General features: G+C 34.0%; 1 protein-coding gene across 2 annotated transcripts in view; it reads right to left on the bottom strand.

The window, feature by feature from the left end:
* LOC117108846 (protein Wnt-1-like) overlaps positions 1–14,034 on the bottom strand; it is a 63,812-nt gene that overhangs the window by 7,510 nt on the left and 42,268 nt on the right. The window contains exon 4 of one of the 2 annotated variants that reach the window (XM_033251025.1): positions 1,186–3,583. The exons of the other annotated variant lie outside the window; for it this stretch is intronic. Coding sequence (XP_033106916.1) covers positions 3,542–3,583 — 42 coding nt within the window. The 3' untranslated portion in view covers positions 1,186–3,541. Of the gene's footprint in view, positions 1–1,185; positions 3,584–14,034 lie in introns of those variants that run through there. 2 annotated transcript variants of the gene reach the window in all.

Below are 14,034 nucleotides of genomic sequence, written 5' to 3'. Positions count from 1 at the left end.
TAATAATAATAATAACAATAATAATAATAATAATAATAATATTAATAATAATTAAAACTTTATTAAAGTACAGGAACACCTGTTCACCTCAATGGTGTTTTCAACAATTTTGTGCCTTATCTTTTACATAAATATTAGGCATGCCATCAAAAAACCAGCGTACTGTCGCTATGTTAAAACTAATTAGTAATTAGCATAAGATACAGAGAAGCCAGCTTTTACATTGGCAATAGTAAGTCGATTCCAGTAAATGACCTAGCATTTTAAGTGGAAAATAAGAATTTATTAAAAAATCTGTTCATTTTTTGGTCACTGATCTTGGTTTTGGAATGTCAGTATGTTCATTTCAAGAGAGATTATCAACTAGATCAGGGCCGCATCCAAATGGGAGGGGGTCCTACCCTCCCCCTCAAATTAATCAAAACTTATAGTATTAAATAATTATAGTAGTAAATAATTGGTAATGTGATTTACAGAGTAACTGAGTGACCTTTGCCTCAAACCCGGTGTACACGTTGTGTCATCTAGAAATCTTGAAAGTTAATATTGTGCATACAGTAATCAACATTAAACTCTTTGGTTACCCATATTAAGGTAGCAAATGAAAACACTAATCTATTACAATATTATTTGGTATAATCAGGGAAGAGTGTGAATTTACTTTTCCCTGGTAATACAATTTAACCTCCCTGTGCAACCACCTCCCTTAAGCGATCACCTCCCGTAAGGTCCACTCTCATTATGGTCCTGTGTGTTCTCTTCTCCCTATCTAATCAGTGCCACCACCTCCCGTAAGTGACAGCAACCACTTTTTGACGTTTGGATTTTTACATCCCATAAGTAAATGTACGCTTTTTTTTTTTATAAGAACACTGAGGCTGAAATTGCTTAAAAATTAAGAACAAAATAAGAACAAAAAATTGAGGCTGAGTCCAATGAGATTTTTATTTTTAAAAAAACTAGAAAAACCAAAAAATATATCTGTACTGTACCTTATGTGCTGTAGGTGTGACTATGTAATACCCTCTATAATACAGTACAGGAGGTGTATACCTGCTTGTCATATGGGGCCATTTTTTCTGGGGACGTTTTTTCAGTGGCAATTTTTTCGGGGCCAGTTTTTCCTGGGGCACTTACCTACATTCCAGTACAGTGTACAGTATACTGGTACAATAATACAAATGTGTAACATAAGAACAAAATAGGAACATTTTGAGCCTGAAATTGGCCAAAAAATAAGAACACTAAGCCTGGGCAAAATTTTACTGTGTATATGTATGTGTATACCCTACAAATAAACTACTGCCATATTTACCAAAAGACTAACCATGTCCTATAGATGTCAGAATTTAATATCAGGAAACTAATTTATTTCATGATGCATTTTGCTTGTTTTAACTTTGTTTATTCTCTAGTCTTTGCTTTAAAATAAATAAAACAGATCACATACGAGCACCAGGAATAAACCCATTTGCCCCAGTGGTACATTATGACACCAATACACCGTGAATGCATTGATTATTTATAAACAATCTGTTTCAAACATGGGTTTTGAAAATAGGGGACAGGGAAAAAGACACAGACAGACTGGCTGACCGACAGAAAAGTGACAGACGCTTTGCCGTGCCAAAAAATCATAATAGTGAAATACCTCACCATAAACAATTAAAAAATATATAAACAAGCTGTGAAGAAGTGAGAGGCCTTTTTATCAGGCATACTTTACTTGAACAATCTTGGGCCTCTATTGGCCAAACCTCTCAAAAGTGACCACTTTCTGGATCCTCGGGGTGGTCGCTTACGGGGAGCTTCAACTATATAAATGATGATGTCAAGGATAATGATGAATAAAATGTATATTCTTGATTAAATTGTACAACATACTGAACATCAATTAATTGAAATTATTGTCATTTAATTAGTGTCATGAAGCTTTACTGTACATATATGTTCAACACATGTGCCGTGTTGATCAAGCTCATATGGATAGAAAGAAACCACTTAAAAATCTGGACAAATAAATTCTGGTGTTACCCGAAAACAAATTTGATAGGCTTAAGGCCTATGTTGCATTCCAAATTTATTTTCTTGTTTACATACAGTATTGCATTCAGGCTGATTTTTTTGTTAGAGGTTTTATAGAAATAATGTGGTAGAAACCTCAATTCTGCCTTCGGCCCCTGGACCCCAGCCCTTTATGACTCCCCTGGCCCCAATCTAGTTGTTCGCTTTGCTGGCACGGCTTTACCCCCTCAAATTACACCCTGGCTGCACCCCTATAGAGGGTTTGCTTTATTCGCTAGCTTTACTCTCGAGTATGTGAACGTTCCTACAGTATTAGTCTCGATAAACCCTGCAATGTGACCACTAAAGCCGGGTGCTTACTGCGCCATACTACAATTCTAAATCCGCTCCCTTTTGTGCTAGATAGACTTGCCACAAGTCTCTAATTATTGATTTTTTGTAGTATTACCACATTTTGGAAAGCGCCACCAGCGTCAGATTATATCGAGAAACTTTTTTGATGTGCCTAATCCAAGAAAATTATACTATAAAACGCCAAGCAAATAGGTAATATGGAACGCCATTGATGCCAAAATCGATTTTTCCAGCTTTTTAACTTATTAAGACAAAGTTTAGGGACTGGAACCCAGTCTAAGCGCTAGAGGACGCAACACTATCTACTGATTGCCAGTGGCAGTCTGAACAGATCGTCATTAAAAACGAACCATTACGCGCTTGTTGTGGCGTTGCATTCTTTATAAAATTGCGTCGGCCAATGAGTGATGGCCGCAGTGAGTGTTGCGCTTAGTTACAAGATTTGATAGCAGTTTCATATCATTTTTCATAACATAAAATATTTATAAACCACTAAAAATGATATGAAACAGTACTAATGTTAATTGGTATGGGGCAATATCTTTTATTTCTTTCCTTCATATTTGTTTAATATGCAAATATTCAAATAGTTATGATTAATATGATTTGCAATAGGTAGGCCTACAATACAGCATATTTTGATCAGAAACAGGTAAAACTTAGTTTTCAACTGTGCTTGACAAAAATTGACTGTGTTTGTTAACTTACTGTGTCTGAAAACCAAATATGCTTGAAAATTGACTGTGTTTAAAAGCTGCCCCTTTGGAGTTCCATATAAAACCAGTTTAAATAAAGGTTAAATGCTTAGTAGAAGCTTATAGTGTCAAATGCTGTTTTTAGATCAATTATTACCATGTCTATGTAATATGTATTTTATATTTATACTTATTTTATACATAACAGGCCATGAGAATGTATAATAATAAAGTTGTTAAAAAACTACTAGTACTCTCTCAACAAATAGTAAAGTTTGGCTAGTCATAAAATTGTTTTCACTGCAATTGTTAAGCCACGGAAATATTAATAAGAAACTGTGTAGCTGTCCCCGTAGCTTTCCTAAAGGCTCCTTGATCTGTTAGTGAGAGCTTGTAGCAATTCTTGTACACTAGCCATAATTGGATTAATAATTACTGTCAGGAAGAAATAAAGATACTGGCAGATTTCATGACATCAGCAGGTGTGTTAGAACATTTTGAAAGGAGCTCTAAAAATACAAAAAAAACAAAAAATAATCTAATTTTAAAATCATCATTGGTGGGCAGTGGCTTCACAGAACAAGGTATAAAAAGGCTTACCTTATTGGTAGTAATAATAATAATAATAATAATAACAATAATAATAATAATAATAATAATAATAATAAAAATAATAATAATGTAGTAGCAGTAGCAGTAGCAGTGTAGTATGTTAGGAAATCATGCACATACATGGTCCTGTACCTGTACTTAAATTGAGCTAAGTTTATAAAAAATAGTTAAAACAATTATCAAATAGGATTACCTATATTATTATAAGATACCATGCAATACAGAAAAAAGTTGACTTTAAAATTTTGAAGGTTGATATCTAAATTTAATCATGACACTCCTCATTGATCACTTCCTGACATATTCTAAGTTCAATTTGAAATGTAATAGTAAACTCCTTAGTAGCCTCATGAACATAATCATGCTTAATAAACAGTTCTGGTGCAACCTGACTTGGGTAGTGAACGTAACGTAACAATTTTAATATTAATCTTAAATGGATTTCTGGAAAAAGTTTGTAGGTTTTTGGCATAGTAATTCATCATGAATCAAAAATACATTATAATATCCTCCTTCAAGTTCTGTATTGGAGAATGTAGTTACAGTACTGTCCAATTATTAGAGCCCCTATAGCAAATGTAATAAATCTTGTAGCAACTTTAATCCAACACCTAAAGCTTTCATTTTGTTTCTGTTGTTAACTCGAAGGTCATTGACCTGACAGCTTGTCTTGTATAAGTTTACTGTTCAACAACTGGTAAATTTTTGCACAAAACTAAACTCATAAAAATGTCTAAACAGAAATTGTCTGCAATCTTGCTTTAATTTATGCTCTTTCAGGGTTGAGTTGCAATTAGGAAGGATGGTGCGACAATAATTTTGTCAGTCTTTTTTTTGGCAGATGTGTTTGTAACTTAACTTTTATAGTTAATTTACACTATAGTATAGAAAACTGTTAATGGTCAGAAGGCTTTGTTATGTGGACCAGCGGACTAATTAATTTTTAAACTTAGTGCTTACTATTGGTAGATTGATATGTGGTAATGGAAAACATTTGTAAATTAGGGAAATTAGAACCCAAACATAAGTCACTTCAAATTCAATATTATGTATGAAAAATGAAGGAATCCCTTGAGTCGATGGATCTTAATAAACAAATAATTTAATAGGAATATTTGAGGCTTGTAGGCTTTTAAAGACTAAAAGACGAATTAGATGTAGGCCTCTATCTGTATAGCAAGAGGCCTAAGCCATAGCCTAGCCTAGATGAAATCATTACATGAGTTTTACCTTAAAAAAAGGATTACTTTTGTCTCTGTAAACATATATATATATAATTTTATTTTATTTTATTCATTTAAAAAACAACAGCATTAAAAACCGCCACTAATAGGTTTAATAAACAATCTAATATACAGTATAATATAAATACTGCAGACAAATAGATCAATAACAAACAACACAAACAAAAATTCCCACTAAAATCCTCATACTGATAAAATGAAGATCATGCATTCTTTTTAAGCAGAGAATGCATGATCTTTGATTTAAGACTATCCTGAAAGATATCAATATCATTACTATTTAGGTTATAAAAAATATATGGTAATCTATGATAAATTCCTCGCTTCACACATTTGAATGAAACATGCAATAAATTTCTGTTACGTGTATGATCCGGGACATTAAAATTAAATAAATAAATAAATAATATTATATCGATGACTTTCCTGCGATTACTAATAGAATAAATCGAAATAGGAAAATTAGGACAAGTATGTGATAAAAATCTCAGAAACTTTTTTTGAACTACATCGATGTGATGGGCATGACTTGGAGAAATTGAATTAAAAATTAAGGAACAACATTTAAGGTTGTGGGGCGAACAATTTTTTTGTACAGTGAAAAAGTGCCCTACCATTATTCATGAATGACAATTTCTCCAAATCAGACCCATCATTCTATTAGCCTTTGAAACAACATGATTAATATGAGAACAAAAATTTAATTTGCTATCAATAAAAATGCCTAAGTCTTTGTGAACGAAAACTAAATCAAGATCCTGTCCATTCAAATTATAAGTAAACAAGATAGTTCTTTTCTAGTGTTGTGGACAAATATTTGCATTTATTGACATTCAGTCTGAGTTCCCACTTCTCCGACGATTCAAAAAGGCTGTCCAGATCCTCCTAAAGTGAAAAAGCATCCTGTGGAGTGGCTATAACCACAACCAGCCTAGAATCATATATACACATCTAGATGTACATACAGGCATTGTCTAACCCTTATAAGATTTACAGTTATCGTTAGCTTGCTTCCATCTTATAATGGGCGAGATTAGCTTATAGTACTTGCATTTGAAAAGTACAAAAACAATCCAAGGAGAAATGAATATCATTTTTTGAGTTGATTGACTGCTGCTTTAATAAATCTTCCACATTATTGATATGTGCACATTTGTTTGGCATAGGAATTCTTTCCTTACATACTTAGATTGTTTCATGTTTTACATGGAGCACTATCAATTTGGTAACTTGTTTTATTTCTAAAGTTTTGTTAGATAATTGTTGATGATAAATAACGAATTGGTTAGCAATACTGTACATGTGAACAGGTCTAGGTACTGCAAAAATAGACTATAGCACAGGTAAGCAAAGTGCAGCACGACAGTGGTTTACTTGCGGCCCGCGAAAATTAATTTAAAACCCTATGTGTGGCCCGCCAAACATCTTTGGAGAAAACACCTTGTTTTTTACGGCCAGACACCGATCATCTGTAAAAAGTAACATTAAAACTGAGAATAAAGTGGTATAAAAGCAGTGCATGATGATGTCTGGAAACATTAAATTTGGGTGCAGCCCTCGATGTTAAATTAAAAATTCACTTTGGCCTGCTGACCGATTTTAATGCCCACCCCTGGGATATAGGATATTTCAATGTTATCACTACAAGAGAATGTTGTTAATTATGGGAAGTGCGGTATCAATTTAGTTGCATAGCACCGAGGATGGGAGGGGGAAGAATGGGGGAGGGGGATTTGAAGGATTTCCCTTGCATTGGTTGAAAGCCAGGGCTGTCAAATGCCCACTGGAGGTCCAGGAGGCCAAACGGAAGGACGTTTTATTATATTTATTTTAACCATATTTAATGAGGGTGAACCATCCAACAGAATCTGATCATTTGGGAGGCATTTGGTAAGGCTTTTCAGTTTGCACACGTATGCATTTCCAATTTCCAGTTTCCTATTCACCAGTGATCTGATCATCATCTTCTTAGTATCTGGATCGGCGATTTTCTTGTATGAACGCAAGGGTGAGTGAATATGTTTGTGATATTGCTATAACTGTATAGCTGCTGTGTAGGAACATAGCCTAAATTTGCACAGACGAAAGGAATTTTAGCCTCCGTGACCAGTGGCATTTTAGCTATCATTGTCAGCACATGGTGTAACGCAATGTTATGGCTGAAACAACTGAATATGACACTATGCCACACAATTTTACAAAGAGGGTTCTTGTCAACAACTCGTCTTAGAACCAACTTCCAACTCTATTTGCAACTTTAAGTCACAGCTTAAGACCTATTTGTTTTCTGGTGGCTTTTCACATGCGTTGCATGTAAATTCGAGATAATATTATTATTAACAGCATGCTAGCTCTAGTGTTAAATTTAGTCATATTTTTTTAGAAATAAAAAAAAAATTGAAGTGGCCTTGAAAAGGGAAGATGGGGATGCGATTTTTTTTTACTTGGCCTAATACGAAATGAATAACGATAATTCAAAATGTACTTACTTACTTATCCTCTTCGGGCCCAGTGGCTGTAATGCTCTACAGCGTCCCCCGTCTCTGGCCACAGTTTTAGCTTCACTCCAGGATGTCCACCCCAGTATATCCCTCTCTTTTTCCACTTTTCGACACCATGTTGTTTTTGGTCGCCCCACTTTCCTTCTTCCTTCGGGTGCCCATGAAAGTGCAGTGATGCAATTGCTCTTTTCGTTCATTCTTAGCACATGGCCAATCCATTTCCACCTTTTTTAACTCACTTTTTCACTGATCGGCTTTAGTTTTGTTCTTCTGAGTATTTCTTCACTGGAGATGATGTATGGCCATCTAATTTGCAGTATTCTTCTTAGACATGTGAAATTGAATGTGTCCAGCTTTCTGTTGTCCCCCTCATTTATTTTCCATGTTTCACTTCCGTACAGAAGAACAGAAACTACCAGAGATTTATATAGCTTTAGATTGGTTCTTAATGTGAGTTTTCTTGAATTCCAGATCTGTTTCAGTTTCATGAATGAGAATCTTAACTTGCAGATTCTATTGTGAATATCTTCTGTTCCTCCACCTTCATTACTGATGGTAGCACCCAGGTAGGTAAATTTCACTACATCATTCAGCAGTAGACCTTCCAATTCAATCCTATTGTTAGATTTGCTGTTTATTCTAAACTTCTGTTTTCTTGGTATTTATCTTCAAACCAGTCTTTGATGCATATTCATACAACTTTGTCACTTTCATCTGCAAATGATTAATGGCAGAAGATAACAGGGCTAAATCATCTGCAAAATCCAAATCCTCCAATTTTGTCCTGAACTTCCATCTGATCCCTGTATTGTTTCCTTTTGTTACATTCTTCATTATCCAATCCACCACAATCAATATCACATCACCTTGTTTCACTCCTGTTTCCACTTTATACCATTCTGACTCCTCACCATCATCTAATACAGCTCATTCACTGTCTGCATACAAGGTCTGGATCATTTTCAAAATCTTTGGTGGAATTCCATAACTTGCCATTATTTTCCATAGGCTCTCTCTGTGAACGGAGTCGAAAGCTTTTTCGAAGTCTACAAATGTGATTTATATGGTCGACTGCCTCTCGACAGCCTGCTCAATTATGTTTCTCAAAATAAAAATAAGTGGCGGAGCGTAGGGTAAATTGCAGGGTATATGCTTCAGTATGTATTGGCATATCTAGGACAACCCTCCCAAATATGTCTTAGTGGTTGCTGAGGGGAGGGTGTTTATGATACCCAGCAGCAAGAAAAACCAACAGCTGAACAAAAGGCGGATGAGCTCCTCGGAGTCAACGGCCAACCATTAATTAGTTTAAGGAATAGGAGTAGTTTAGTCTCATTGTTATTATTGTTATTATGATTATTTTTATTTTATTTTATTGTTATTATTTTATTGTTATTTGCTTTTTCTCAGTTAGCCTATATTATTTCTCTGTAAAGCGCATAGGGGCAATGTACAATATGCGCTATATAAATATAACATTATTATTATTGTTATTATTATTATTATTATTATTATTATTGTCACAATAGCAAATTTAAGCGTTGTAGGGTATGCTCTGACTTCCATTGACTCACTGAATACGTGATTGGTTAATATTGAAAACCAGCCATGTGGAAATTCTAAGCAGCTTAGAGAACGATGCGATAGGCCCGAATGTGACTTATCCTAGATACCAAAGTACAGTAGGCCAAACATTGAAAAACTTTGCTTTTCCAATAAACTACAGCAATCCAATCGAACAATTATAAGGTTTATATAGAAGATTGTGGTTAAGAAATTCTAAATCAAACGCAGAAACTGTACTACTATATTTTCTTATTTGTTTTAGCTATTGTATGCACTGCATACCTTGCTTGCCTTGAAGGTCCACCACTGATAAAAATCTGCTCCACGGTGCTCCTTAATCCAGCCTGTTCTTCTCCTAACTCTGTCGATCAGTACTCGACCAAATATTTTACATGGAACCGATGTCAATGTTATACCACGCCAATTTCCACACTCAAATCACTTTCCTTTGGCAGTTTAATGATGAGCCCTTGTTTCCATTCTTTAGGTACTGTCTCTTGATCCCATATTGTTGCAAACAGGCCAGAAGCAAGTCAATAGTTGTATCTGTTTCCACCTTTAAAAGCTCTGCTGTAATCTCATCCTTTCCTCCAGCTTTCCCATTTTTCATCTTTCCTATTGCTGTTCTAATCTCTTTAGAAATGTGTTCAGTAATTTTCTCTATTATGTCATCATCAGCTAATAAGTCATATTCTGCTACAGGGTTGACTGGGATTGGTCTATCCAATACTTCCTCAAAGTGGTCCTTCTATCTCTTCTTTCTTTGAGAGCCCTCTGTTAGAAGGTTCCTTCTTTGTCTTTAACATAATTACATGCTTTGCCTTTGTTGTCACTAAGCCTCTTTGTGATGTCATAAAACTCTTTCATACGCCCAGTGCCTGCTGCATGTTCCGCTTGTGAAGCAAGATCTTTACCCATTGTCGCTTGTCCTTCCTCATACTCTTCTTCACTTCCTTGTCTTTATTCCTGTACAGCTCTTTGAAACTTTGCTTGAGTCTACTCCCCTAGTACTTTCTTCGCAGCCGCCTTGTGAGCATCCTCAAACTCGTGCCACTTTTCTCAACATCGTTCTTATCTTCCTCTGTATAATCATTAAAAACCTCAAATCTTTTTTTGAGTTCAATGGTGAACTTTGATCAGATGTTCGGCTGTTTTAGTTTAATTATGTGTCAAATTTTGTGAACAATCTTGTGTCATTCCATGGTAAAAAGAGTGCCTCAATAATGGGGGAAAAAAAAGCAGCTTTGCCTCATAGCTCAGTTGGTGGTGCATATAAACGGTAATCAGAGTCTTTAGTTCAAATCTTAATAAGAACAATAAGTTTTCTCAAAAATTTATTATCATCTATGGAGGTCTTTCTCATACGAAAGTTATTATCACAAGATTAAAGATAACTCATTACCACTGATTATTTGTATGTAGTTGAGACTTGTTTTATGTTTGTATATTGTTGTAAATTGACCTTTATCCTGCATGGGATCAGAAGTTGTACGTAAATTATAGGTATATCGTAAAATCAAGAGCGAAACAAATTTGTACATTAGATGTAGGCTATAGGCCTAATGTCAATACTCTACTAAAAATATGAAGCAATAATGGACCTGGATGACATAAGAAATCATACATTACCAACTGATGTACCAATACTGCATCCTAAACAATCTATATATTTTGTGTACAGATAAAGAAAAGCAATATTTGAAACATTTTTTAACTGAAACCTATCACCACCATTTCAATGGGAGGCGCTATATAAATCAAGAATTATTATTACAGGTCTCTCTCCAAAAAGAGACCACTTTTGGCACCGTGGTTTTCATGGTCTTTTGCAGCTACGGTCTCTAGGCCTAATCACAATAATTGAAATAAAAAATATTTGTTTGAAAAGTGGTCCTTATTATTATTATTATTATTATTCTACTAAAACCTAGTTTAAGGGGAACTTAGACAATGGAGAAATTAAAATTAGATAACAATAAAAGAAACGACGTTAAGGGGAAAATAACACGAAAAGATATTCCACTTAAGTCTGATTTAGAGAAAATATTATTATTATTATTATTATTATTATTATTATTATTATTATTATTATTATTACCCCAACAAAATATCTTTTAAATTTCTTTTTTAGATAAAGACATTGAAAACAAAATTACAGTAAAACATGAAAAAATTACAGTAAAACATGAAATCTCGTTCTTTTCCTAGGATGAGTACGCCTCAGATGCAAAGTTTAAAATGTAATGTATTTTTGATCGCATATGCAACATCCAAAACATCTCAAGGCTCTTTAAACAATGTACATAAATTAGAACAAAACAGAAACAGCCTAAATTCAACATTGAACAAGAAATATGGTTTTAATCTAATACATGTGTTTCAGCTGACTTGAAAAATCCTACTGGGGTGACTGGAGGGTAGAATCTATCATCATATCTAGCATTGCTCTGTAAGTTCCAGTGGATCCAGTATCTGCAGCGATCCCTGCTGTCTACTTTTCGTTTAATTAAAACCTGGTACTAGTACCTTGAGGTTACAAAGAAATGAGATCAGACTTAAGTGCATAAAAATGTTTCGCTTTTAATCCATGTAGAAAGTTTATACATCATTGTGTGATTTATCAGAACTAGTGGGAGCTAGGGCTGTATTCTGTGTTATTCATGCGTCTTCATACTAAATCAGCATTTGTAAAAACAAACACCACAAAAATTTATAATCTTGTGTCCATAATAAGACGTTATAAATTCCAAAGACATTTCTATGCCAGGGAGCAGATCACTCTATAATTGAATTGTGTTAGGTCTAGCTCCTCTTCACCCTAAATCAGTCAAATAGTGTCTGCCTGTAAGATAGATTGATTGCAAAACCCTTTTCAAGATAACTGCTAAAATGATTTATTTCATTCAGGAGAGGACAGCAAGGTTAATTTTGATAGAAGATTCTATGTCACCAACCTTGAATTTTTGTCTACCTTGGTGGATATTATTTTAATAACAATGTGGTTTTGTCAAGTAGAAAAAATCCCACAAAGTTTGTACATACAGTATTGAATGATTCTGGGTTCAAAGTCCTATAGGCTTACTTAGAATGTTTTGATCTTTAGATCATGCATAAGCTTTTGTATTTGGTAAGCTTTCACATTTGTAAGCACGTCTTTTCACAATTTTTTCAATATGCGAAAGAGGTTGCAAAGGTACTCGGTAGTGTCATCAGAAATTTATGTAAAAATACATGATGTGCACAATTGATAATTAATTTTCTGATGATGGTAATTACACTGCTGACATCCTTTATTAAACACATCACATATTACAACTTCAAGAAACTAGAGATCATGGTAGCAATGGTGCTATCCCACTCTGCCTTCTCTGTCTTCTATTCTTAAAAGAAAAAAGTGAATCGCTTCGACAAATTTCAATGGGGAGGGAATTTCACAATGTTGACATACAGCCAAGAAATGAACGATTAAGGGTGTTACACCACACAAAAGATATCGGAAATTTAATTAATTTTCTGATGATGTCAATTACACTGCTGACATCCTTTATTAAACACATCACATATTACAACTTCAAGAAACTAGAGATCATGGTAGCAATGGTGCTATCCCATGTAAATTTTTTATTAATTATGTAAATGAGCAATCACTTATTCACACAATCACAAAAATCAATAGACTCTGCCTTCTCTGGCTTCTGTTCTTAAAAGAAAAAAGTAAATCGCTTCGACAAATTTCAATGGGGAGGGAATTTCACAATGTTGACATACAGCCAAGAAATGAACGATTAAGGGTGTTACACCACACAAAAGATATCGGAAATTTAAGATTAATTCTAAACCTTTTGTAAAGAAAAAAGCAAATGCAATTCAGTTAAATCAGTTGTAATAATGACAAAAGTTATGTTTATTACAAACAAGATGAATAAACTAGTTTTGCACATGATGAAAACAAATAGTTTTGAAATATAAGTACTGTAGAGGCCATTAAACATGCACTCTGTGGACTTAAATCATCTCTAACATTCCTAATATTTTTAGCATCTCCAAGACCTCAAATGTTTCTACCATCTCCCCAACTGCTACACATCTCTAACACATCATGCTCAAATTTAATTCTAATGTTTTGTATCTATATTTATATAGGCCTACTGACAGTTATAACACATCAAATAATATTAACGCTCAATCACGTATGTATCCTAAATGCGATTGGGACAATCAAGAGTTCTGTGAATATGTTTCAAACAATTTTAAAATGGCTTTCATTGATTTTGATATGTCTACTTTCTCAGGCATTTTTAATCTGCTCAGAAAACTGTGGACGAAATATGTAACAGCCTGATTACCGGCATCCATGATTCGGTAAAATTGTCAAAACCAGAACAACATTGTCTTAGTCGGCACAAAAGGTACATTGGTGTAACAGTGAGAATATTTGGCATTCTCATCCAAGAAAGTACAGACAGGATCTAGGACATGCCATGTATGTGGCAATAGGCATGGTCTTATCCGAAAGTATGGCTTGAACATATGCAGAGAGTGCTTTAGGACGTATGCTAGCGATATTGGTTTTCATTGTAAGGACCATGGTATATGTGATAACATAAAATGTATTATTGAAATGGACTTATTTTTTAATAACAATTTGGATCTCATTAAATTATTATTAAGAAGTTTCTGATGTGTATCTTTAACCATCATCAATTTTTATTCAATTGTTGAATGGTATTATGATGGTATGTACAAAGTAAAGCAAGTATAAGGAAATGGTATTGGTTACAAATTAAAATAACAATAGAACCTAATTAAAGGCGGCATTTAAAGATACTTTACTTTGTATTTTTTGTCAGTTGTCCTCACACTGAGGAAGAACAAGGAGTCTTTGAAATATTTGTGATTTAATAAATTATATTGCTTCATACCTGTTTTTTATTGCTGTCTTTCTATATTCTATCAAATATATATATATATATATATATAGACATATATACATATATATGTATATATATACATATATACATACATACATATATCATA

This window comes from Anneissia japonica, unplaced genomic scaffold (assembly GCF_011630105.1).
Source record: "Anneissia japonica isolate Jap-2015-1 unplaced genomic scaffold, ASM1163010v1 scaffold26_len2425191_cov177, whole genome shotgun sequence".
NCBI classification, from domain to species: Eukaryota; Metazoa; Echinodermata; class Crinoidea; order Comatulida; family Comatulidae; genus Anneissia; species Anneissia japonica.
This window is presented reverse-complemented; position numbering and strand designations above follow the sequence as displayed.